This window comes from Notolepis coatsorum (assembly GCF_963971535.1).
Source record: "Notolepis coatsorum genome assembly, chromosome: 2".
Taxonomy (NCBI): Eukaryota; Metazoa; Chordata; class Actinopteri; order Aulopiformes; family Paralepididae; genus Notolepis; species Notolepis coatsorum.
Window position 1 is genome coordinate 95,736,479 of NC_140166.1, and position 25,194 is coordinate 95,761,672.

At 43.3% G+C, this 25,194-nt stretch overlaps 1 protein-coding gene across 1 annotated transcript in view; it reads left to right on the forward strand.

Annotated features, from left to right (window-relative positions):
* The window catches only part of LOC311223468 (Y-box-binding protein 1-like), a gene marked incomplete at its 3' end in the record, with an annotated part of 33,147 nt that extends 22,586 nt beyond the window's left edge, over positions 1-10,561 (forward strand). The window contains exon 2 of the mRNA XM_084308254.1: positions 10,421-10,561. Coding sequence (XP_084164380.1) covers positions 10,421-10,561 — 141 coding nt within the window. The remainder of the gene's footprint in view (positions 1-10,420) is intronic.
* Between the last annotated feature and the right edge of the window lie 14,633 nt (positions 10,562-25,194).

The following is a 25,194-nucleotide window of genomic DNA, read 5'->3' on the forward strand; positions in this document are numbered from 1 at the left end:
ATTAAAGACAATAGAGGCTGAGAACTTTATTATCTAAAGATGGTAAGTTAGAGCATTGTGTTCATTCATAGTTAAAGGCAGTAGAGGTTGAGTACTTTATTATCTACAGATGGTAAGTTATTGAGTGATTTGTATTGATTTGAAAACTGCAAATATGGTACACAGGCTGTCTGAAACATTCCAAAACAGATTGATATGGTTCTTCAGTGAAACGGTTAAATTATAACGAAGGATTATTGAGAGTAATGTAGTACATCCTATTCCTTTGTGAACCTTTTTTCCAATAAAACACAAAACAACTCCTTAAATCCTTGCTCCTACAGCAGCATACCACTGAGAGACAGAAGTAGAGGACTATTCTCAAACTATTCCTCCCCACAAGTGCATGTGTGATGTATACTGAATATACAGAGGTATCATCACTCCTGGGTGCATGTAGGTTAAGATCTAGACTTGCCCGTCTCAGTGATTTATGAGAGGTTGAACATTTACACCTTGGCTTTCCCTTACTGTCTGACCAAGTCATTCATCAGCCTCCATATAATGAATGGACTTGTTCTGCGCACTGGAGCTAACAAGACGGTAAGGTCAAGAGAAGCTCCAAACTCAACCCACATAAGGAAGGACTTGTAGGCCTGTCCGGCGCTCTCTGAGTAGGGCAATCTTGAATCAGGGGGAGAAACTTGTGAAATTTTGGTCCAAAGTGGAACACTGGAGCACACAGATTTAAGGGAACAAACTTAACCCCTAACGCTTCGACACATTATTTTTTTCATCAGAGTCAAACGGTACTGAGGTATTGATTCTCTTCCATACCCTCCCATGATTTATTGATTAATTGATTGATTGATTGATTGATTAATTGATTGATTGATTGATTGATTGATTGATTGATTTATTGATTGATTGATTGATTGATTGGTTGATTGATTGATTGATTGATTGATTGATATGAGCTTACATGGCATAGGCTGGGATAATGAGGAGGGATCGATAGGCTAAATATAGGCATGGACCTCAATTAACCATTCATAGAAAATAAAAAAGGAAAAACAAATATTAGATTAGATTCAAATGTATTGTCATTATACATCACAGTATACAGTACAACAAAAAGAGGTGTGGCATCCAACCAGAGTGCAAATGAAACAGTAATATATATATATATATATATATATATATATATATATATATATATATATATATATATATATATATATATATATATATATATATATATATATATATATATATATATATATATATATATATATATATATAAAATTGCAAATAGTATAAAATACAAATATATAAATACATATGCATTTTATGTTATCAGTCTGCTGATGCTGATGGCCGTAGGAGTCTAGAGGGTTCGTAGTGTGGAAGCAGATGAGATATTTATGTTGGCCCTAGGCCATTAAGTGATTTATAGACATGTAACAGTATTTTGAAGTCAATTATATGACACACTGGTAGCCAACTGGTGTAATATGTCCAGCTTTCTGAGTCTTTTTTGGACTTGCAGCAGTGTTCTGAATGAGCTGTAGCTGTTTAAGTGTGTTTTTGTGAAGGCCTGAGAAAATACCATTACAGTAATCTAACCTACTGGAAAGTTTGGAAACAAAGACATCAGTCAAGTTTTTCTAGGTCTTGTTTGGCCATGTAATCTCTAATTATTTCTATGTTTTTAAGATGATAGAATGATAGAAAGCTGGATTTATAGATTTGATATGAGTTGATAATAACACCATGATAATGCCAAGATTTTATGTTAATTTGTTACCGGTTAGCGTTACCAAAGACTAGAAGGCATCCACGGTACAGACTCGGACCACAGAAGAACAATGTTCTGTTGCATTGTGGACTCCTCACATGACCCACGTGATGTCACGCAGGGGAGGCGGGTAATTTTGGTTAAGCCTTCCCAAAATATATTTTTATGTATCTGCAGATTATTTTGTTTTGATCAAGGTTCTTATGTACATCAAATAGACAGTAACATCCCGCCTCCTCCATCCCCCATTGACCACTGCACTTCCGCGTTACATTGAAATCAGGGAGGAGATAGCGGGGGGAGCAAATTAATGAATGTGGATGAGAGCCTTGATGTAAGTGGTTGCAGCTACGGCTGTGGGGGTGCTAGAGACATGATCGAATAAACTTGTATGCGCCTGGGTCTCCTGAACACGGCGCGGCCTATTCCAAATCCATGTCCCTTTTTCAGCACCTACCCCCCATACGCATGCACAGATTGCCAACGGAGTCTGAACCACGCGCGAATGAATGTTGAATGTTCCATCAGAGCGGGGGGGGGGGGGGGGGTCCTTTGTCCTTTCAGCCGAACAGGATAATGGAAAAATTATCCCACTCAATGGCCAGACGCGTCTTGTGGCGACATCTACAACTACCTCATGGAGTCTCCAGGTAGACTAATGTTTATATTTAAGTGCAGTGATCTATAGCCGCTCACACTACCACACAAGCTCCCCCCCTCTGATGGAACATTCAACATTCAGACTCCGTTGGCAATCTGCGCATGCGTATGGGGAGTAGGTGCTGAAAAAGGGACTTTAGCTCGGCCGATTTAATTCTGACCGATTTGGAATAGGTCGCGCCGTGTTCAGGAGACTCAGGCGCATAAAAGTATATTCAATCATGTCTCTAGCACCCCCACAGCCGTAGCTGCAACCACTTACATCAAGGTTCTCATCCACATTCATTAATTTGCTCCCCCCGCTATCTCCTCCCTGATTTCAGAATCCCGGAAGTGTTGCAGTGGTCTATAGTCTCAATGTACATATTGCCAGCAAACTAAGCAAACACAAGTAGTTATCCACTACTGATCACACTATTACACTCTATAGATACATTGATACTCTCATATCTCTAGTCACAAACATCTGCAGGCCATAGGCTCCGAAAGTACTCCCCACACCTTTTGGAACGCAGATCTTTTCTAAGTTGAGCATGACATAATGTTCCTCAGCCACTGAGCGTGGGTGGGCAGGACAGCATCTTTCCACTTGACTAGTATTGCCCGCCTGGCCAGAAGTGAGGCGAAGGATATTGTGTGTCGATGGATTGGGGTCAAGTGCACAGCTACCTCTCCAGTGGTGCCAAAGAGAAAAATATGAATGAGAGAGGCTTCCCCCTGTCTACACCTAGTGTAGCAGGGATCTACCTCTGGATACATACGAGATGAGTCAAAAGAGGATAAAGATTGGTATGGGATTGAGCCATAGATCAGAAGGTTGCCTGCACATAGGGACAGTTTGTGATCAGTACCCTTCCTCCAGATCCCTGTGATGTCTACATCGCAGGGAAATTACCAAATAAAATGGGCTTAAGTAAAGAGATTGTCCTGTAGGAGGTGCATTACATTGGGTCTTTACCTTACTTTGCAATAATAGTAATGCACGCTTTAAAGGAAGGAGGTACTAATAGTATAGTTTAGATACATTAAGAGTTAAAATTGTAAATTGTATATTGTCTAGTAGTGTACATAGGAACCAGTTTCTCAGGAACTCAGCATGTCTTTTTCTTTTTTTTACCATGTATATCTTGTGTCTTACCTATTTTATTGTTCTATGTTTATTTTTTCTACGCCTATTTTATTATTGTATTTTGCACAATCAATGCAGCGATGACCACCCGCATTTCACTGTATGCCCTTTGTATGTGACAAATAAACCTCTTGATTCTTGATTCTTGATTAATTGAATGATGGTGGAGGTTTGCTGGGAATCGGTCAGGTCCAGGGGACTTTCCAGACTGCATTGGGAAGATAGCAGTAGCTATCTCATCATGAGATGTAGGCCCCTCTAAACTCAAACTCCTCTAAACTTGTTGTCAAGAGAGAGCACGTTTTTTTTGTGTTTTTTGTGAAGAGCCGTTTAGCTTTGGATAATCTCATTGATTAGCCAGGACCTTACCAGATTTATCACTGTGAATATAAAAGGAACTCTTACTCTCAAAAGGTTGGCGTTTTTATTGAGTATGTTGAGAAAAGGTCATATTTTGGTTTGGAGCTCCACTCGCTTTTTATGGAAATCTGGGTTTTTATTCTGAGCATATTGGAAGTCTATTTCTTTAATTTGATCTGATAGTTGTAGTTGTTCTTTGTTGGCCTTTCTTCCTTCACAATCGCGCTGTATGAAATTACTTGTCCCCTGAGATATAGACCTTGAAGGCATCCATGTAATCGTTTGTACTATAGCCAGCACCCAGATGCAGACACAAACAGGCAGAGACGATGACGAATCAGAGAAAACCCAAAGAGGGGTATATTTATTATATAAAGGGAACCAGGTTCTCAGACAGTCCAGGGAGTAGGCGAGTAGCAGGGTAGTCAGACAAGCAGGTTGTCTTAGCTGGGGTCGGGTTCTCAGACAGTCCAGGGGGTCCACAAGGAAAAGAGTTGTCAGGCAGGTGAGCAGGGTGGGGAGCCAGGTAGAGGACTGTGAGCAAGGAGGACAATACAGGGTTAGACAAGGCAAACTAATAAAGGACTGACACAAGAATGAGCGCTAACTATAAATGACTGACTGGTATATGAGAAGTTACGATCTGGCAGCATGATGACATCTGAGCCAATAGAGCAATCAGATGTCATCAGCATGCTCCTCTGGTCTCCACACCTGAATCCCATGCCTTCAATTAGGAGAGGGAGAGATAGAGTAGATAGGCTGGGATAGAGGGGGGAAACCAAGGGTGTACAGGACAATCCCAAACAATCAGAAATATAATTGTTATTATATTTATCTGTTTAATTCGTTTATTTATACCAGGGTAGACTAAGACTCAGTATCAGGCGCGGACTGGCCATCGGACAATTCAGGAATGTTCCCGGTGGGCTGGTCCACTTGCAAGGGCCGCCCAACCCGTCGTGTTTTTCAAATCTTTTTTTAAACAGACATCAGGCTTGCGAGGCATTTCAATTTGGCCATGCAAAGTTCTATTAATCAAACGTGGAAAATAAAACATACTATGTACGTTTCTCCTATGACAATAGCGGCCCCTTTTATTATGAAATTTGTACCTTTTATTATGAAACAGGAAACACCTCCACCAATGCCTCCGCCTCGCCAGTGCACATCAAAACGCCCACCAAGGGAAGCAGATTAGATTAGGCTTTAAACAAAGCTAAACGTCATTATATCCTTCGTTCTAGTTAGCTAAACTATGGATGGTTTTATAAAGGAATGATTTCATAAAGTTACGATTTGAACAACAATTGAAAAAAGAAAATGGAAAGCTGACACCGCAATTGTGTATTGGTCAGATGAGAGGGAGTAAGGGACAACATTAACTGGATTGGCTAAGCGAGGGAAACTATTTTTCTATTGAAAGAGATCAGGATGTTATTCCTTCTTAGTAGCGTGGGGTGAGTGATTTTATAAAAAAAAATCTTCCATCTTCGCTGAAACTGATGGTTATAGGCATGGCGGGATAGGAAGGATATTTATCTAGCCTTGACTGGGGGGCATATCATTAACTCATTCAGCGCCACCGGTTATTCCACGAGATGGCGCTAGTGCGCCACCGCTGTAAGTCAATGGGGGGACTGCGATATTTGCAAGTCCTTAAAATATATCTTAAATTATAGCTATGGGTCTAATACACCCGTCGATTATCAGTTAGTTGCATCCAGTCAACATGTACAAAACGGCTTGTTTTTTCATCTGTACATTTCCGATTTATAGCCTTTTGAATATGAGTATAACTTTGGGTGCCTCTGAGTAATTCCAGAGAAAGACGGATAATAGCGTTTTAGTAGAATACACTAAACACGTTGTAATTTTTCGCCTGTTTATCGTATCTTCCTGAAATCAACGCTAGATTATCATTATTATCCTTCCTCGTGCATACATGAAAAGAGCATTGGACCACGGGGCTCCGCCACAGCCTCCTCAAACTCAACGGCACACAGCCACGCACACACACAAAGCTGCGATCGCGGTAGAAAGACATATCAGATCAACGATCAAATTTATATGTAGTGTTCTTACCTTGTATCTGATGTAATGCAAAAGAAATAATCCAATTATCTCATCGCCATTTGAAGTACTGGGCACGGAGGTCCGTGCCACGTTCAGCAGGTTATCTCGCCTGAGTATTTAAACCCCGCCCGCACGGCTTGGATCGTCCCAGAAAAAAACTAGACCATTCCCAATGGGGTGCAATACCAACTGGAAGGTGTAGGCGGCGGTATTTGCCATTTTGCGAGCTCAGACCCATTCCCAACGATAACATCAGGCTGGATGGATGAAAATGAATGGATATCGCTAATAAAATAAATAACGATTAAAACCTGACTATACTCGGGTCTGGCGCTCAAGCGATGGCGAGTTAACCCGACTATCATCGTGACTGGCGCTGAATGAGTTAACTCATTCACTGCCAACAACGATTAAACTTGTTATTGTCCGCCAAACGTTGAATGCCAACAACGAGTATACTCGTTATTTGATCGTTATTTCTTTTATTCGATATTTCCATTCATTATCCATCCAGGGAGCCTGGTGTTATCATAGGGAATGTGTCTGAGATCACAAAAGTCCAATACCGCCGCCTGGTAGGATGCGGCCGGTATTGAACAACCTTTGAAACTCTGTGTATTGGGCTGTGCGTCGATTATATTGGTCTGGGCGGACTTTTCTACTAACCTGAACCTAGGGCTTCACCCAATTCACCCGATTCATTATGCTGTGGTGGGTTATGTCGTGGGCCAAATGGACATACGATCTACCAGATGGCAATCAAATAATTGGAATATTATTTTTGGAATCCCACCGGCAAGAGCAAATTAACGTCAATTTCAGCTTGATTGTGCCTTGTTTTCATAGCCATCGCCCTGATCAGCGTATGTTGTTGTACTAACGAATGCCGTTATTGACAATCAATTCATCAGAAATGACCCCCCCCCCCCCTTTCATGCATTCATGATGGAACATAATATCGATCATATGCATTTGTATTTTTTATTGTAGCATGTGTAGGGACGAAATGCCAATGGATTTAGTATAATACACATCGCGGGCTTGTTACGGCAGCGGTGGCTGAGCCCAATAGCAGAACACACAGGGAGAGAGAGAATGGAGCGTTTTAGGTTTGCTTTAATTCCTTGGGTACCAAGCAGACAGGACAACAGTGTATATACAGAAATGTGCGTCTTTGGGCGAGCAGGGGTGCTCGCTTGAGATTCCCAGCGACGTCCGAGCGGGCGGCGTATCAGGAGACGGCGCGGGCCGGGAGTGATGGTCCTGGGCATAGGGAGAACAGAAGTTAGAGCAATTTCAATTTCAATTTCAAACCTTTATTTATACTCGTGAAAGCACTGAGGTTTCCCTCATTTACAGTGATGACGAGTTAACAAAGGACACAAATATCATAACAGTTAATAATTACAATGAATTACAATTACTACAATGATGGATTAAAAACAATTACATGATTCAGTACATAGGTCAAGTGCAATGCCTTTAAACTCCATGAATGACGGGAATGTTCCGAGCTTTAGAGTCTTTTGCAGGGTATTCCATGTGTATGGAGCATCGTAGGAGAAGGCAGATTTTCCAAGCTCAGACCGAACTTGAGGCACCCTGAGCACAAGCCGATCATTCGAACGAGTTTGGTAGGTGACAGCACTCCAGACCAACAAAGATGTAATATAAGGTGGAAGTTTGCCAATAATTGCTTTGTAGATAAAAAGATAGAGTTAGAGCAAGGCAGGCAAACAAAGATAGAGCAGCAAGGGTGGGTACGTCCTCGTACCTAGGTTGATAGGATAACACTTCGACGACCAGAGACAGAATCCGTAGAGTTGATATCAGGGTTGGTGATGAGCGGATGACTCTCAGCTGTGCTGATGATTGCAGCCAGGTGACAGCGTGGGAATGCTGGGGTCGGAGACTGCCCATATAAGGGCGTGGAAGCAGGAGGGGAGAGAGAGGCTCTCGCCGTGATTGTGACAGGGCTATTACTAGCCTCCCAGGAATTACCCTAAACTGCTCTAAAACCATACTTATATTCACCACGGTATAAAACTGGAATGTATGGATGGAAACATTATTTATTTTTCACATATTGAATGATAGATACTCGATGTCAAATGGGCCATAGTATTGCATCCATAGCTATAATATAGAATATAGTTATAGCCCTGCAAACAAGGTGACGGACTCCATTGGTTTAATGCGTGGCAGTGCATAGCCATATCCTGGAAACAGCGTGGCAGCCAATGAGTTACATTTACAGATAAATAAATATATATATATATATATATATATATATATATATATATATATATGGAAGTATATTTTAAAAAATTTACATTTATGATTCATTCATTCATAACTTTTGAACAATACATTCGATTTCTAATCTGTCAACTGTTCTAGATTGCCCACAACATTGTCTAAATCCCATACCCTCTACTACCATGTCAGTAAAGTGGTTTTGTTTGCATTTGTTTGTTTGAAGTTCAATTTCAACTCTAAAAGATGTCTGTACATATGAATAATAATCACAATAATAATCATAATAATCATACACATATTTTATATCATTTGAAAGCCCTAGTTGTGATATTTAATATGGTACCAAATATGAGATACTTTGAGATGCCCAGTAACTAATAATGTAATAACAAACCCATGAGGTTCTGGTTCTGGAAGGGCCAGATTTGGAACAATAGGATCCAGAGGGTTGTGATTTGTAACTTTAATCCAAAAACTTTACCTATTTGATTGTGCTGTTGTAACTGATTGGAATTATATTCTGTGTTTTTGTGTGAAGAGCTATCATTGTATTGCATGGAATACGTAATTGGAATTAATTAATATTATACGAGCACAACGCTGTTATTGTAATGCTTTTTGGTAACAATAGGTTTGTTTAAAGCATTTTGTAAGTCTGTTCTGTGATTTGAAGAGGTTGTTGCCCAGTAAATCCACTTAAAACTCTTCCAGATCGAACGACACGGCGCCGTACAGGATGTGACGTCATCTGTTTGCCAACGTATGTATGGGAATTGTAGTCCTTTTCCGGGGTTTTTTAACGCTACTTCCTAGAAAACCCTTCAACCTACACGCTACTTTTGATTTTGTCTTGATAAACCAATAAATGACTGAACCAGGATCATTTCAATTCGATGGTAAATACACTTTGTAAATAAATTTGTATGCATGCGTAAAATCTATCCAGGCGTTAAATTTTTATCAATATCTCCGCCGTTCTTTGTGCTATACTCAAACGGAAAACAGTGGGCGGTAGTGCAGAGGGACGCGGAAGTTCACTGCCACAAAGGAGAGTAGGAGAAGAAGAAGAAAGAACCACCGGAAATTCGTTCACCAGATAATTCATATCGAACACGAGCAATCTTTTTCAGAGCACCTAGTAACAGCATTTTTGAGTTTTTTGGAGGATTTTTTATAGTATTTTTGTAGTATATTTAGAGAGTATTAGAAGCAGCAGCGTTTAGGAGTTAGTTAGTTAGTTTTTTGTAGTATTTTTGACCATTACTAGCCAATATGAATCGCCGTGTGTGTGGTGCAAGTCTCTGGGACAAAGACTTTGTTGGAGAGGGAGAAATGGACGAAATCATTGGTGACACATTCGAAGCAGATTAATCGGATGATTCAGAAGACTTGCTTTTGTAGATAGATGAGCAGTGTTTTATGTACAATCAATGTGTGCCATTTATGTGCAGATATGAGCAGGTAGCCTGCTTTTGAGTGTACTGTAACTGTTCAAACGTCACTACCCTTACTAGTACGACCAGCAATATGCAATATATACAGAATGGAATGTTGAGTGTATACAGTGTGTGTGTGTGTGTGTGTGTGTGTGTGTGTGTGTGTGTGTGTGTGTGTGTGTGTGTGTGTGTGTGTGTGTGTGTGTGTGTGTGTGTGTGTGTGTGTGTGTGTGTGTGTGTGTGTGTGTGTGTGTGTGTGTGTGTGTGTGTGTGTGTGTGTTGTAGTGTGATAGATGAGCAGTGTTTTATGTGCAATCAATGTGTGCCATTTATGTGCAGATATGAGCAGGCAGCCTGCTTTTGAGTGTACTGTAACTGTTCAAAACGTCACTACCCTTACTAGTACGACCAGCAATATGCAATATATACAGAATATACAGAATGGAATGTTGAGTGTATATACAGTGTGTGTGTGTTGTAGTGTGATAGATGAGCAGTGTTTTATGTACAATCAATGTGTGCCATTTATGTGCAGATATGATGAGCAAGCAGCCTGCTTTTGAGTGTAGTGTAACTGTTCAAAATGTCACTACCCTTACTGTGTGTGAAGATTCCTTTTTGAATGTTGAAAATAATGTACTTCAATTGTCTACACCTACAGTGAGGTAGTGGACGAAGAGGCAGAGGCTGCTCCTCTTCCTCCCATGCCTGCTCCGGCTGCAGGAAGACGCAGACGTGGTGCTGCTGCTCCTCTTCCTGCTCCTCTTCCTCCCATGCCTGCTCCGGCTGCAGGAAGACGCAGACGTGGTGCTGCTGCTCCTCTTCCTGCTCCTCTTCCTCCCATGCCCGTGCCGGCTGCAGTAAGACGTCGCAGGCGTGGTGCTGCTGAGCTGCCTTCGACCAGTGCCGAGGGGGCAGGGCGTGCCAGGGCCCGCTCCCGATCGCCAATTGACCCAGACAGGTGAGATTATTATGTTTTTTGCGTTTTTATTATTACGCAGACTTTGTATGTAGTGTGATAGATGTGCAGTGTTTTATATGTACAATCAACTGTTCAAAACGTTACTACCCTTACTGTGTGTGAAGATTCCTTTTTGAATGTTGAAAATAATGTACTTCAATTGTCTACACCTACAGTCAGGTAGCGGACGAAGAGGCAGAGGCTGCTCCTCTTCCTCCCATGCCCGTGCCGGCTGCAGTGAGACGCAGGCGTGCTGCTCCTCTTGCTTCTAATTCTAGTAAGACGCAGGCGGGCGGCTGCTTCAGCTTCTCTTCTGGTACGACTAGGGATGGGTATCGTTAGGATTTTATCGATACTACTACTCCTATCGATACTGCTTAACGGTTCGGTACTTTATCGATACTCTTATCGGTTCTTTTTGATAATTTTTTTATGATTTTTATATTTGCAGTTGAGAGCATTGGTCATCTCCCTACAGTAAAGATTAGAAATGATTGAATTATTGTAAATTTGTGTGGAGTGGTGGGAATAGCTGCTTCAATAATAACTTATAACAACAACAGACAAGTTAGACAACTATGTATACAAAAAAAACGATATACACTGAATGATTAGTTGTTACCTAAAGTCCTTGGACTCCACTGTAGAGAACGGGTGCAGGCCTTTGACAACAAACTTTGTCACAGCCCTGTGACACTCGTTCACCCTATCCTCTGTCATCTTTCCTCTAGCTGCTAGGGAGAAAGGACTTTGGGTGGTGGAGGTAGAGGGAGGATGTGTGGTGGGCTCACTGGCCTGGGACACATTGGTGGCTGACCTCAGCTTGACGATCTATAAAAAGTTTTTAGATTGTAGTATTTGTAGCTAAACAATTATTTTGTTTATTAGCCTATTTGTAATAATTCGTTATTAGCCTAGGAAACTCCGTATCTTGGCTTACCGGCTGCAGTGGACGTGGATGCAGATGGACCACTGCGCGCAAGGCAGTCGAATACGGCGCATTTCTGCACACTAATATAGTGTTTTGCAAACAAATGTTTTGATAGATTGCTCGTATTGCCACCCTTACTGGCAAATGTTTTGTTGCACTTGTGAACGCTTCGCTCTATCCGCCATCACGACTCAGTCCATGCAGAGCTGTCTGTGTCTGTGTGCAGCGCGCGTCAGCACGGAGACAGCGCTGAGATGCTTCCAGCTGCAGCACATCAGGTGTGCGGGGCTTGTATGTGCGGGGCTTGTAAGCGCTGCGGTCTGACGTGCTGCAGCTGCATACTATTGACAGCGCTTTCATTAAGGAGTACCCGTATGTATGTGTAGCGCGACTCGCGAGGAGTGTGTGTAATAATGACTCGCTGCGACTCGCTTCTCGTGCAGAGACAGAGAGAGGAGAGATCGTTCGCAACTTTTAAATAATAATAATAATAATAATAATTTCTCTAGAGTATCGATAGCAGTACCGAGGACGTCGGAGCTTATAAATACTCCGGTATTTTCTAATATAGTACCGGTTCCCGTTTAAAACCGGGGTCCGGGGGGCATCCCTAGGTACGACGCAGGCGGGCTGCTCTAGTCCAGACTGACCTCCAGCCCTGGAAGACCGACATGGATGCTGATCCATCCCCTCAGCCCCTCCGGTTCATACCACGCAGACCCCCAGGACCCCAGCTAGATTCTCACGCTAGGTACACACAGAAGGACCTCTTCATGCTCTATTTCACCATGGAATGCTGTGAAGACCCTGTGTATCAACACGAACAAGAACGCGGCAAGGAGACAGGCAAGTTTCAAGTTTCTTTATTAGTTGTCATACAAAAATACACAATACTTTTATATGAAATGCTTTTTCCTCAAAAAAATTACTAACTGAGTTACAATACAATATACAGGCACTGGGGCAGAAGACCAAGTGGGTGGATATTCGCCCTGAGGAGATGTACAAGTTCATCGGCCTGCTTCTGTACACCTCCCTCGTCGAACTGGCATCTCTCCAGGACTACTGGAGACGGACACACTCTTGTTCTGTGCCGTTGCCTGCGATGGTAATGGTCCGGGACAGATTCAGGTATAATATATAGTCCTGTACATTGTGTCCCATATGTTATTTATGTTTATAGTGTCCCATGTTACTTTGTGTTTAGATTAGATTAGATCTTTTTTTATATGATTTATATGACTTTGCCTTTTGACTTTGACTTCAAGTCCACCTTGTGGAATCTCCACTTGAGTGACCCGGAGGAGGATGCCAGGAACAACGCCAGGAGGGGAACAAAACAGCATGACAAGCTCGCCCGTATCAAGCCTCTCATGCATACCATCCTCGAGTCCTGCAAGGTTCACTACCACCCTAGAAAGAACCTGGCAGTCGACGAAAGGATGGTGGCCACGAAGGCGAAAACGGGCATGACCCAATACATGAAAGACAAGCCGACCAAAAGGGGGATCAGGCTATTTGTTCTGGCCGACTCCGCAAACGGCTACACCATAAGCTTTACCGTGTACATTGGGAAGGCACACGTCCGAACCAGCGCACACAGGATCGCTTATGATGCTGTCATGGACCTCATGGAGCCAGCATGGCTTGGGACTGGGTACCACATTTACGTGGATAATTTCTATACCAGTTCCAAGCTGTTTCTGGACTTGCTGGCCATGAAGCTGGGAGCCTGCGGCACCTACAGGGAGATCAGGATAGGGTGTCCCCAGCACAGAGCGAATGACCTGCCAATCAAGGCTGTGAGAGGCACGTTTCGTTGGCTCAGAGAAGACGCCCTGGTCTTCATAAAGTGGATGGACAAAAAGGAGGTATGTACTCGTATATTTGTATCAATTTGTTTTGTTATTCTTATTCGTGACTCTGTTCTGTCTAAATGTCTACTGTGAGCGATTTGTAGTGCCAAATTTCCCTCGGGATGATTCATTTATATTCTATTCTATCTAGGTGCGCGTGTGCTCCACCATCCACCCAGCGATCACACCTCCTGGTCAGAAGGTCAGGAGGAGGGTCAAGGCGGCCAATGGGACCTGGTCGTTTGTCTGGGTTTCGGCCCCCACCCCTGTCATAGAGTACAATCGGCACATGGGCGGAGTCGACTTGTCCGATCAGCTGCTGCAGTACTACACCGTCCACCGGAGAACTGCCCGGTGGTATCGCACAATGTTCCAGCTAGGGATGCTCGATATTGGCTTTTTTACCGATACCGATATTCCGATATTGTCCAACTCTTAATTTCCGATACCGATATCAACCGATATCAACCGATACCAATATATGCAGGGTTTCCCCCCCAAAAAAACGGAATAATTTCAGGTAACTAATCATTTCACTGGATGCAATATTGTTATTGTTTTTATTTTTATTTTTTACCGATACCGATATTTTCCGATATCACATTTTACTGCCGATATCGGCCGATAATATCGGTCGGCCGATAATATCGGACATCCCTAGTTCCAGAATTTCGTTGACATGGCGACCACCAACTCCTACATCCTCCACTGCGACTTGTGTAGGGCGAAGCAGGAAAAGCCTCTCGCACACAAGGCGTTCCTGGGGGTGTTGATGGAGGAGCTGTGTGGAGTGGACAGCACAGGAGTTCCTGTGGACAGGAAGTCAAACCACATCCCTGTTCCCATCGCCCCTCCCGCAGCGGACGCGGACAAGAGCCAGAAAGCCACCGCTGGCCGTAAGACCTGTGTGCAGTGCACCAAGGCGGGAAAGAGGAGCATCACAGCATGGAAATGCAAGTGCTGTGATGTCGCCCTCTGTCTCATTATAGACAGAAACTGTTTTGAAGATTGGCACAGTTGAGCACACACACACACACACACACACCCACACACACACCCACACACACACACACACACACACACACACACACACACACACACACAGGTCTTCCTGACTCCACCCCCCCTGATCTGCCTGACTCCACCCCCCCCTGGGTCTGCCTGACTCCACCCCTGGGTCTGCCTGACTACACCCCTGGGTCTGCCTGACTCCACCCCTGGGTCTGCCTGACTCCACCCCTGGGTCTGCCTGACTACACCCCTGGGTCTGCCTGACTCCACCCCTGGGTAGGGATGCCCCCCGGACCCCGGTTTTAAACGGGAACCGGTACTATATTAGAAAATACCGGAGTATTTATAAGCTCCGACGTCCTCGGTACTGCTATCGATACTCTAGAGAAATTATTATTATTATTATTATTATTTAAAAGTTGCGAACGATCTCTCCTCTCTCTGTCTCTGCACGAGAAGCGTGTCGCAGCGAGTCATTATTACACACACTCCTCGCGAGTCGCGCTACACATACATACGGGTACTCCTTAATGAAAGCGCTGTCAATAGTATGCAGCTGCAGCACGTCAGACCGCAGCGCTTACAAGCCCCGCACATACAAGCCCCGCACACCTGATGTGCTGCAGCTGGAAGCATCTCAGCGCTGTCTCCGTGCTGACGCGCGCTGCACACAGACACAGACAGCTCTGCATGGACTGAGTCGTGATGGCGGATAGAGCGAAGCGTTCACAAGTGCAACAAAACATTTGCCAGTAAGGGTGGCAATACGAGCAATCTATCAAAACATTTGTTTGCAAAACACTATATTAGTGTGCAGAAATGCGCCGTATTCGACTGCCTTGCGCGCAGTGGTCCATCTGCATCCACGTCCACTGCAGCCGGTAAGCCAAGATACGGAGTTTCCTAGGCTAATAACGAATTATTACAAATAGGCTAATAAACAAAATAATTGTTTAGCTACAAATACTACAATCTAAAAACTTTTTATAGATCGTCAAGCTGAGGTCAGCCACCAATGTGTCCCAGGCCAGTGAGCCCACCACACATCCTCCCTCTACCTCCACCACCCAAAGTCCTTTCTCCCTAGCAGCTAGAGGAAAGATGACAGAGGATAGGGTGAACGAGTGTCACAGGGCTGTGACAAAGTTTGTTGTCAAAGGCCTGCACCCGTTCTCTACAGTGGAGTCCAAGGACTTTAGGTAACAACTAATCATTCAGTGTATATCGTTTTTTTTGTATACATAGTTGTCTAACTTGTCTGTTGTTGTTATAAGTTATTATTGAAGCAGCTATTCCCACCACTCCACACAAATTTACAATAATTCAATCATTTCTAATCTTTACTGTAGGGAGATGACCAATGCTCTCAACTGCAAATATAAAAATCATAAAAAAATTATCAAAAAGAACCGATAAGAGTATCGATAAAGTACCGAACCGTTAAGCAGTATCGATAGGAGTAGTAGTATCGATAAAATCCTAACGATACCCATCCCTACCCCTGGGTCTGCCTGACTCCACCCCTGGGTCTGCCTGACTACACCCCTGGGTCTGCCTGACTACACCCCTGGGTCTGCCTGACTCCACCCCTGGGTCTGCCTGACTACACCCCTGGGTCTGCCTGACTACACCCCTGGGTCTGCCTGACTCCACCCCTGGGTCTGCCTGACTACACCCCTGGGTCTGCCTGACTCCACCCCTGGGTCTGCCTGACTCCACCCCTGGGTCTGCCTGACTACACCCCCCCTGGGTCTGCCTGCCCACTTGCCCAGGTATGACTGCACTCTAGATGTCACAGTATGATGTCATAATAGACCATTCTAGAACATTTGTGATGTCACAGTATGATGTCATAATAGCACATTCTAGAACATTTGTATATATGTATATTGAATATCCCACTTTTACTTATTTTTTTACTTTTTTACCGTAAAACTTTTTTTTTTAACTTTTTTCTTGTAAAAAAAACGTACTTTTACTGACTTTTTGTAAATGGTGATAATTTCCAGTTGAGAATAAAAATTTTGTCTGTGTTTATTACCTGTGTATGGAGAAAATAATGCTTTGTAAATTGAATTCTGTTCTGTTCTCTTTTGTTTATGTAAATATACTACCTGAGGGTGCATTTCCACTGTTTTATATGCTTGATTAGATATGTTTGCATTGGTTCATTCATACTAAAAAGAACACATTTTCTCAATCCGATTTTGTGTTTTGTTTTGTACATTATGCAGTATACAGTATACAGTAGTATACAGTATGAAAACTAACTTGTCAGTCATATAGGTGAGACTGTGCTGAAAAAATAGATACCAGACATATCATGGTAAAACATTTTAAAATGGGAATTATACAATTTAAATCAAAATTAGCCAAAATATTGAAAATATCCTGGACCTGGAAGAGAAGCTCAACCTGAACATCTGCATTATTTGTCGAACCGAGAAGAGTTACACTGTGACTGTCATGTAACATTTATTGTTACATGCAATATGATATGTGGACTCCAAACATAGATTATGTGGTTGAATTTATTCCGCCACTTTGTAACACTTTATTTTGTAACACTTTCTTTGAGCTCTGTTAGTGAAACGATGCAGCTATTGGCCTTATAGCACAACGGTCCCATATATATATATATATATACACACGCAATGCCACTGCGTAGCCTATGTCTGCATTTTGAATGAAGGAGGGGTGAGGGGGTCCGGGTTAGCCCGCCAAGTCATTTGAATCCTAGAAAGTGGACCGGGCAGAACATTTATTGGGAACCCCTGCCAATGAATTCTAAATTATATGTGATGCACATGTCAACCAACTGTCCAAATTATGTTGTCTTAATGTCTGTTTTATGCAATTAAACAAACAGGTGAACCAGAGGCAGATAAAGACAGGGAAAGGTTTGAGCAGCATATATGTTCTGTATGCACAAATATGAAATAAAAACATTGGAAGATGAGACCCATTGTTTTGCTTAACTTGACACAAAGGTAAATTAGCGGATTGTGTTTTGTTATTTGATGATTTGTTGATTGATTGATTGATTGATTAGCTTGATATATTATTTTGGACAAAATGGGGGCCGCTTGACCGCAAATTCCCGGGCTGCTTTCTGTTGCCAGTCTGCCCCTGCTTAGTATGGTGTATTGCACATTGTACAGAGTAGACATAGGTCATCTATATATATATATTTGTACAATACATGGAGGTCACCTAGGATATGATCTGTATAATATATTAGGGGGGGCTAATTATTATCTTAACGCACCTTTTATTCTTATTTGTATTACCCTGCCTGTACCTCCCCTCCCCCGTGCTGCTATGGCCCCTGCATTTCCAAAGGGGGATTAATAAAGATACATCTTATCTTATCTTACTGTTTTTACAACTTCAATTATATATTTTTTTTAATGGTACAATTTTGCTTAAGCCTCAATAGCCTGCACAGGAAAACCCATCTTATTGAACTTATTAAACACACACCTTTAAGTCCAGCCCTTCTGGGAGCACTGCCCCAGCTTCATGCCCTGGGTTGATTCCTGGGTCACATTTCCTCCCACTTCTATGCATAATGTTTCTGGTAATGGGAATGTATTTTAGTTATCAACATTAATCATTACTTAATGTATTACTCTGTACTACTCGTTAAATTACTTTTGGGTTACACCTTACATAACATTTGTGATGCATTGTGGCTTAATGGGCTAGGGGGCAGAGGCTTGTTGCACAGGTTTTGCCTGTAAGCTTCAGGCGGTCGTGATTAGAAGGGATAAAGCTCTGACTGAAGGTAGTGCAGAATGATACCAGGTGCAGGTTGGCATGAAGTTGTTTGAAAACCCCACCTGTACCGTAACCTCACTGAAGATATAGCGAATAAGTTACGTTATTAAGTTGTACCTTTATTAATCCCTGTGGTGAAGTTCACCCCTGCTTTTGACACATCCTAACTCTTTAGGAGCCATGTGCAGTCACACAGTGTGGCGCCCGGGGACTAACTCCAGCTGTAATGCCAGTACCTTGGCCAAGGGCGATGGCAGGAAACCTAGCATGCATGTCAAGTGACAACAGCCAGGTTGACAAGATCTCCATCTGTAGCTGCATCGCTTCTAGTCAAAACCCTTCAAGGGCTTAGAGTGCATGTCCTTACAGTGTGTCTTCTCTCCTTGTCTCTCAGCTGGCACACTTAAAGCTTTGGCAATGTGTCAGCAAGGTGGAACCAGGCGAGGAGACAGAAACAAGGGGTAGGCTAGTTATTTGTTGCAAGAGGCCTATTGGAATCGTGGTAAAGTTGTAATCACGGCGAGAGCCTTCCTCACCCCTCCTCCTTCCTCACCATCACTATCACGGCGGAAGCCTCCCTCACCCCTTATCCTCTCACACCCTTATATGGGCAGCACATCAATCAACACGGCTGTGACGGATTCCCTCATCAGCGTGAGGATACTTCAGCCCGCAGATCCTGTTCTACCCTAACAACAGTAATAACAGCACAAGACAGGCAAACAAGAAAGTAAAACTATACAAATTAAATAAGAAAATGAAAAAAAAAATAATAATAATTGTGGCTCTCATGTGTGTGCATTATCTTGTGTGCTATATATATGTGTGTTCTACCTACCCATATGTGCGTGCGCCTTACCTATGTATATGTTTTATGTGTGAATGCATATGTGTGATGTGAACGTGTGCATGTGACCGTGTATTCCCTCGGCAACAATGCCAGTACAGTCAGACAAAACAAAGCAGCAGTGGTCCGTTGGGAGGTTACTGGCAGGGCCGCCTCGGGGGGTGTGCGAGCAGTGCGGTCGCACAGGGCCTCGCGGGAAGAGGGGGCCTCGCACAAAAAAATAAATAAATAAATAAAAAAAAAAATTTTATTTATTATTTCTTTTATTTATTTATTGTTATTTTAATTTTTTTTGCAAGGCCCCCCTTCCCGCGAGGCCCTTTTTCATCACAGACCTAAAATCTAGTTTTGCTTATATGCTTATATATTTCACATTAGACACGTTCCTGGCTCTGAGGCTCTGCAGGCAGCAGAATTGGTTTCAATGAGGGGAGGGGTTACAGCCAGGTAGCGTCTGTTGAGTTCATTGTGTGGGGGGGGGGGGGGGGGGGGGGGGGTGAACCGACTCATTGCCAGACGTGAGCGATTCGACTCACGCTCACGGCAATGAATCGGCTCTTATGAACGAGTCGCTCATGACCGACCCATCACTAGCGTCTGACTATTTCGCGTGTGCAGCATTGGAGGTTATGCCAGCCAAGATGAAGAGGACATCGTTCGGCAGATGGACTGAAGATGAAAGTTGTTGCATGTTAGACAGTTCAGTCAGGCTAGCCATCCCGGCTAAAGACAGGGACAGCTAGTTAGCTTTAGCTACGTTATAATATTAAGTGTGGTTCAGTCGGGATATAGCCATGATGATGTCGGCTAGTAGCTAGCTTAGCTAAAGGCTAACTAGCGTTAGCTAACCTAGAGACAGCGCGTGCAGCCAAGATGAAGAGGATGGTCGTTCGGCAGATGAACTTCGTCAACTCCACGCGGTTGTCTCCATCCTCTTGGACGTTTGGTGAGTTTGTAATGCACTCTATTCTATTCCCTCTGTGGATATCTCTCTCTCTCTCTCTCTCTGGAGCCAAACTGGCCGACTAGCTGTTGTAGTACTAGTAGCTAACGGTGTGTGGCCTGGTGTCAGCACCTGTATTGCTTTTCTCACGTTGTACAGTTTTTCAGTGGTAGCCGCATAGCTTGCTTCTGCGTTAGCTAATGGTTAGCGATAGCCGGGTTGAGCTAACTGTTAGCCAGTTAGCTGTTTAGCTACGACGTTAGCTGCCGGCTGCGCTCGGCTGGGAACGTTAGTTTGATGCTATCAGTTAGCCTAGAGTTAGCTGTTAGCTTGTGCTACGACCATTGACATTAGCCGTGAGAATAGCAGGGGGTTCTGGCACTCTGACTACGACATCATCTTTGACAGAAGATGTAGTCGGGCCTGCACCATGACAAGGCTCCGGCCATAGCTTCTTTTTGTCCCGCCAGCGAGAGGCCTTTCGTCAACGTGGAGACCTGTGTTGCGGCCTTTTGCCCTGCGTTCCTTGGTGCAGGTAAGATGAATGAAAATGTCATGACATTACCCCACTCTTCCTTCCTTCCCCTCCCGAATGTTTTGTTAATAACGATGTTTTTTTCAAGGCAAAACATATGTTACTTCACAACATTTGGAGATACAACATGTGCTGTGTGTGAATTGTCTTGGTCGTTTGTGTAGCTTGGGTAGCGTTGGGCCGTTGGCCAAAGCTGTGTGTGGCCTGGTGTCAGTACCTGGCTAGCCTATTTAGCTGATGTCGGCCATTGGTTTTCTCTGGTATAGACCCTCTTCTCTTTGGATTTAAGTATTGATCTTTGTCCTTTTGGATCTATGTATATTCATGTTGCCTTTGTGAAGTTATCTTTTCCTTCTGTTTTGTTCTTCCATTAAAAGTTGAATATTCTTTAGGGGCTCATCTTTGCTTATCTCTCTCATACATGCTCTCTCTCTAACACACACACACACGACAAACACACATGCTCTCTCTCTCTCTCTCTCTCTCTCTCTCTCTCTCTCTCTCTCTTTCTAACACACACAGTCTGCCTATGGCGGCCTTTCTCGATGGCTAGGCTGTGCTCGCTGAGTCTGTACCTAGTCAAGGATCTTCAGTCACAGTGCTCAGGTATTCTGCCACTGTGTACTCTCTGTTTAGGGCCAAATAGCATTTCAATTTCTTTCCAATGTCTCTCTCTCTCTCTCTCTCTCTCTCTCTCTCTCTCTCTCTCTCTCTCTCTCTCTCTCTCTCTCTCTCTCTCTCTCTCTCTCTCTCTCTCTCTGTACACTGTATATTGACTGTAGAACGGGAGCTCTCTCGCTCTCTCTCTTGCTATATGTTGACTGTGTCATGCCCAGCCTCGGGCAGCGCTATTATTTAAGAATATGTGACTGTATGATTTTTTTTTGCACGTAATATACTCACAGGGAATGCATTCCATTATGATATTGTGCCATGACCTCTTTGACGGGACCTCATCCTTGATCCAAAACAATAGGATGTTCTTTCTAGCAGCAAATGTCAACAAATTGAACAGTCTCTTATGTTTGAAATTGGCAATATGAATATCTGGGAGGCCCAGCAAAAGGCAGAGGGGATCCAACTTGATGGGGGTGTGAAATATGTCAGATAGTTCCTCTACGATGTCGGACCAATAGCTCTGAAGCTTCCAAAAGCAGTGGACATGGTTTCCAATCTCTATCTTGCATGTAAAGCAAAGTGGGGACTTATTGGGATCCATTTTACTCTTAAGGGCGGGGGTAATATGAATGCGGTGCAAGATTCTAACTTGGATAGCCTTGGTGCAGTTGCAAACAGAGATTTTTTTTGCGTAGGTCCATGCATCCTGCCAGTCTGCATCTGTGATTTCTATGTCCAAGTCTTTTTCCAGGACTGTTTAGTAACAAAGGAAGATAAAGATGAGTTAAGGTTCAGAGTACTATAGAAGATAGATATTTGTTTTTTGGGGGATCTGCAACAGGGGCGTTTTTAGGGTTAGAAAACATTGGGGGCTTCAGCCCAACACTTTTTTTTTTTTTCTTTTTTTTTTAAACACAGAAATACGCAATTTTAGAGTAATTAGAGATGAATACTGAATAACTAGAATCATTAGAGGTTCTCAAAGTGAGGTCCAGGTCCATGAGAGGGATCTGGGCATATGTAATGGCCTTTGGATTGAGGAACTACCAGCCAAAGGAGGAAGCAGAAAAGGATGGACGAGTATGTAGTTGAGTCATCTTGTGGCACAAGCTCATCAGCTCAGGAGATCAGCTGAGACAGAGACTGTTCTATCCAGTCGTCGACAGAATGCTGCAAGAGCTTGAGAGCAGGTTCTCATGAGTTGGATAACAACTTATGAAAGGCATACAGGCATGTTATCCAGCCTCAGCCCAGTTTCTCTCAGTGGAATTGCTGCAACCCCTCGCCATACATTACAATATCCAACTATTGCCAGAGGAGATCACAGTTGCAAAGTGTTTCCTGGTCAGGACAGGCAGAGATGCAGTCCCTACTATCCAAAGTGTCTTTTCCCTCCTGGATGATGATAATAATAATAATAATAATAATAATAATAATAATAATAATAATAATAATAATAATAATAATAATAATAATAATAATAATAATAATAATAATAATAATAATAATAATAATAATAATAATAATAATAATAATAATAATAATAATAATAATAATAATAATAATAATAATAATAATAATAATAATAATAATAATAATAATAATAATAATAATGCATTTGATTTATAAGGCACCTTTCAGGACAAAGTCTGACAAAAAGTCCACAAATCAGTGAATGAAAGAATTATAGGATCAAATGAAAACTACTTACTAAAAATGGATGTTTAAAAGTACTAAAAACCAACAAAAAATACCAAACACTAACAAACATTCAGCACAGACAATGGGGATGCTAAAAAAAAAAAAAAAAAAAAAAAATTTTTTTTTTTTTTTTTTTGATCAGGGGCTAGGAGAAAAACATCCGGGGCTAAAGCCCCGGAAGCCCCGGAAGCCCAGGGCTAACAACGCCACTGATCTGCAAGGAGAGGGCTTTCTCCACCTGCGAGGTGGAGATGTCAGTTAAAAGTGAGGTGTCCTTGGTGATAAACTGCCTAATTTGTAGGTATCTAAAAAATTCCGCTTTCAATAGGCCATACCGCTGCTGCAGCTGTGTAAAGGACATTAGGGTCTGCCCATCAAACAGGTGGCCAAGATCAGTTATGCCCTGCTTATGCCAGGTCTTGAAGCCGCGGCCAATTTGGTCTGGCTTAAAGTCAGGATTGCCTACGATCGGGGTAAGAGGAGAGGTCAGCTTGGCTCGGCCCTCCACCTTACGGACAGTCTTCCAGGCCTTGACAGAACATAGTGTGATGGGGTTGGAGCACATTTTCCTAACAGACTTGAAGTCTTTGATAAATAGTAGGTTCCATAGGGGGGACTTAGATTGCGAGGATTCAATGTCCAGCCAGATTGAGAGTGGGTCTGATCTGAACCAGCCGACCAGTACCCTAAGGTGTGCTGCTAGCTGGTAATGTCTAATATTAGGTAGGTCTATACCCCCATCTTCGCTATCCATCTGTAATTTGGCCATTTTCAGACGCGGTTTCTTCCCATTCCAAATGAATGAGCTTAGCCAGCCTTCTAGCACCTTGATAACCTTGTTTGTCATCAGCACTGGGATCATTTGGAGAGGGTACAATAGTCTGGGGAGTACGTTCATTTTGACGAGGGCTATCCTACCCAGCCAGGAGATCGGTAAAGGGGCCCATCTAACTAAGTCTGCCCTTATGGTGTCTAAAAGGGGGGGAAAGTTGGCCTTAAACAATGTATCATAGGTGGGTGTCACAAATACTCCTAGGTAAACAAAGCCGGAGGGCGACCAGCGAAATGGGAGGGGCTCAGGCAGGATCGGAATGGATTTGAGTGTCCCAAGTGGCATTGCTTCGGATTTGGAAAAGATAATTTTGTACCCCGAGAAGGTTCCAAATGTGGAAATCATGCGGGTTAGAAATGGAATTGAAGAGTCAGGTTTAGATATAAAGATCAGCACGTCGTCCGCGTAAAGAGTGATTTTGTGCTCCCTCTCGCCCACTCTAATACCTGAGATCTCGGCTTACTGCCTTACGGCCTGTGCGAGTGGTTCTATGGCCATGTCAAATAGTAAAGGGCTAAGAGGATCCCCCTGGGGGTTCCCCCGTTGTAGAGGAACGTTGTTAGACCTAAGTCCGTTAGTCAGGACCGCCGACATCCGCGAGTTGTAAAGAACCTTGACCCAGTCAATAAAAGTGTCTCCTAAGCCAAATTCAGCGAGGGTTAGAAATAAATACGGCCATTCTACACGGTCAAATGCCTTCTCCGCGTCGAGAGACAGAACCACCGCGGGGTGGTCTGTCTCACGAGTCATTTGGATTATATTGAGGAGCCGTCTCATGTTGTCGGTAGAGTTCCTACCCTTAATAAAACCGGTCTGATCTTCATTAATAATAAAAGGGAGTACTTTTTCCAGGCGCATGGACAGGATCTTGGAAAGCAACTTTTGGTCCGAATTAAGTAGGGCTATAGGCCTATAGGAGGCGCACTTTTCAGGGCATTTACCCTTCTTAAGGAGAAGGCAAATATTAGCTTCCCGTAGGGACTGGGGTAGTATCCCCACCTCAGCGGAGTGATTAAGCATTGCCAGCAGGGGATCCAAAAGAATATGACCGAATTCCTTATAAAACTCGCATCCGAAACCGTCCGGGCCTGGAGCCTTACCAGATGGCATAGCCTTAAGGGCGCCCAGATCTTCTTCCTTCGTAATTGGGGTGTTAAGGAGCAAGTTCTGATCTTTCGATACCTTAGGGAGGTGCAATTCAGCGAAGAAAGCCTGCATGTCAGAGAGAGCACCGTCGGGTCGTTCGGTCCTATAGAGTTGGGCATAGAAAGAGGCAAACTCTTTATTAATAGTTTTGGTGTCAAAGGACCGGACCCCGTTGGAGTCCGAGATTGAGGCTATTACTTGGGTGTCAGCCCTTTTTTTTGCCAAGTTATCCAGGCACCTGCCAGGCTTGTCACTGTGTTCGTACATTCACTGTCTGGCAAATTTAAGAGAATATTCGGCGTCCTGGATCAGAAGAGTGTTTAACGCCGTGCTGGT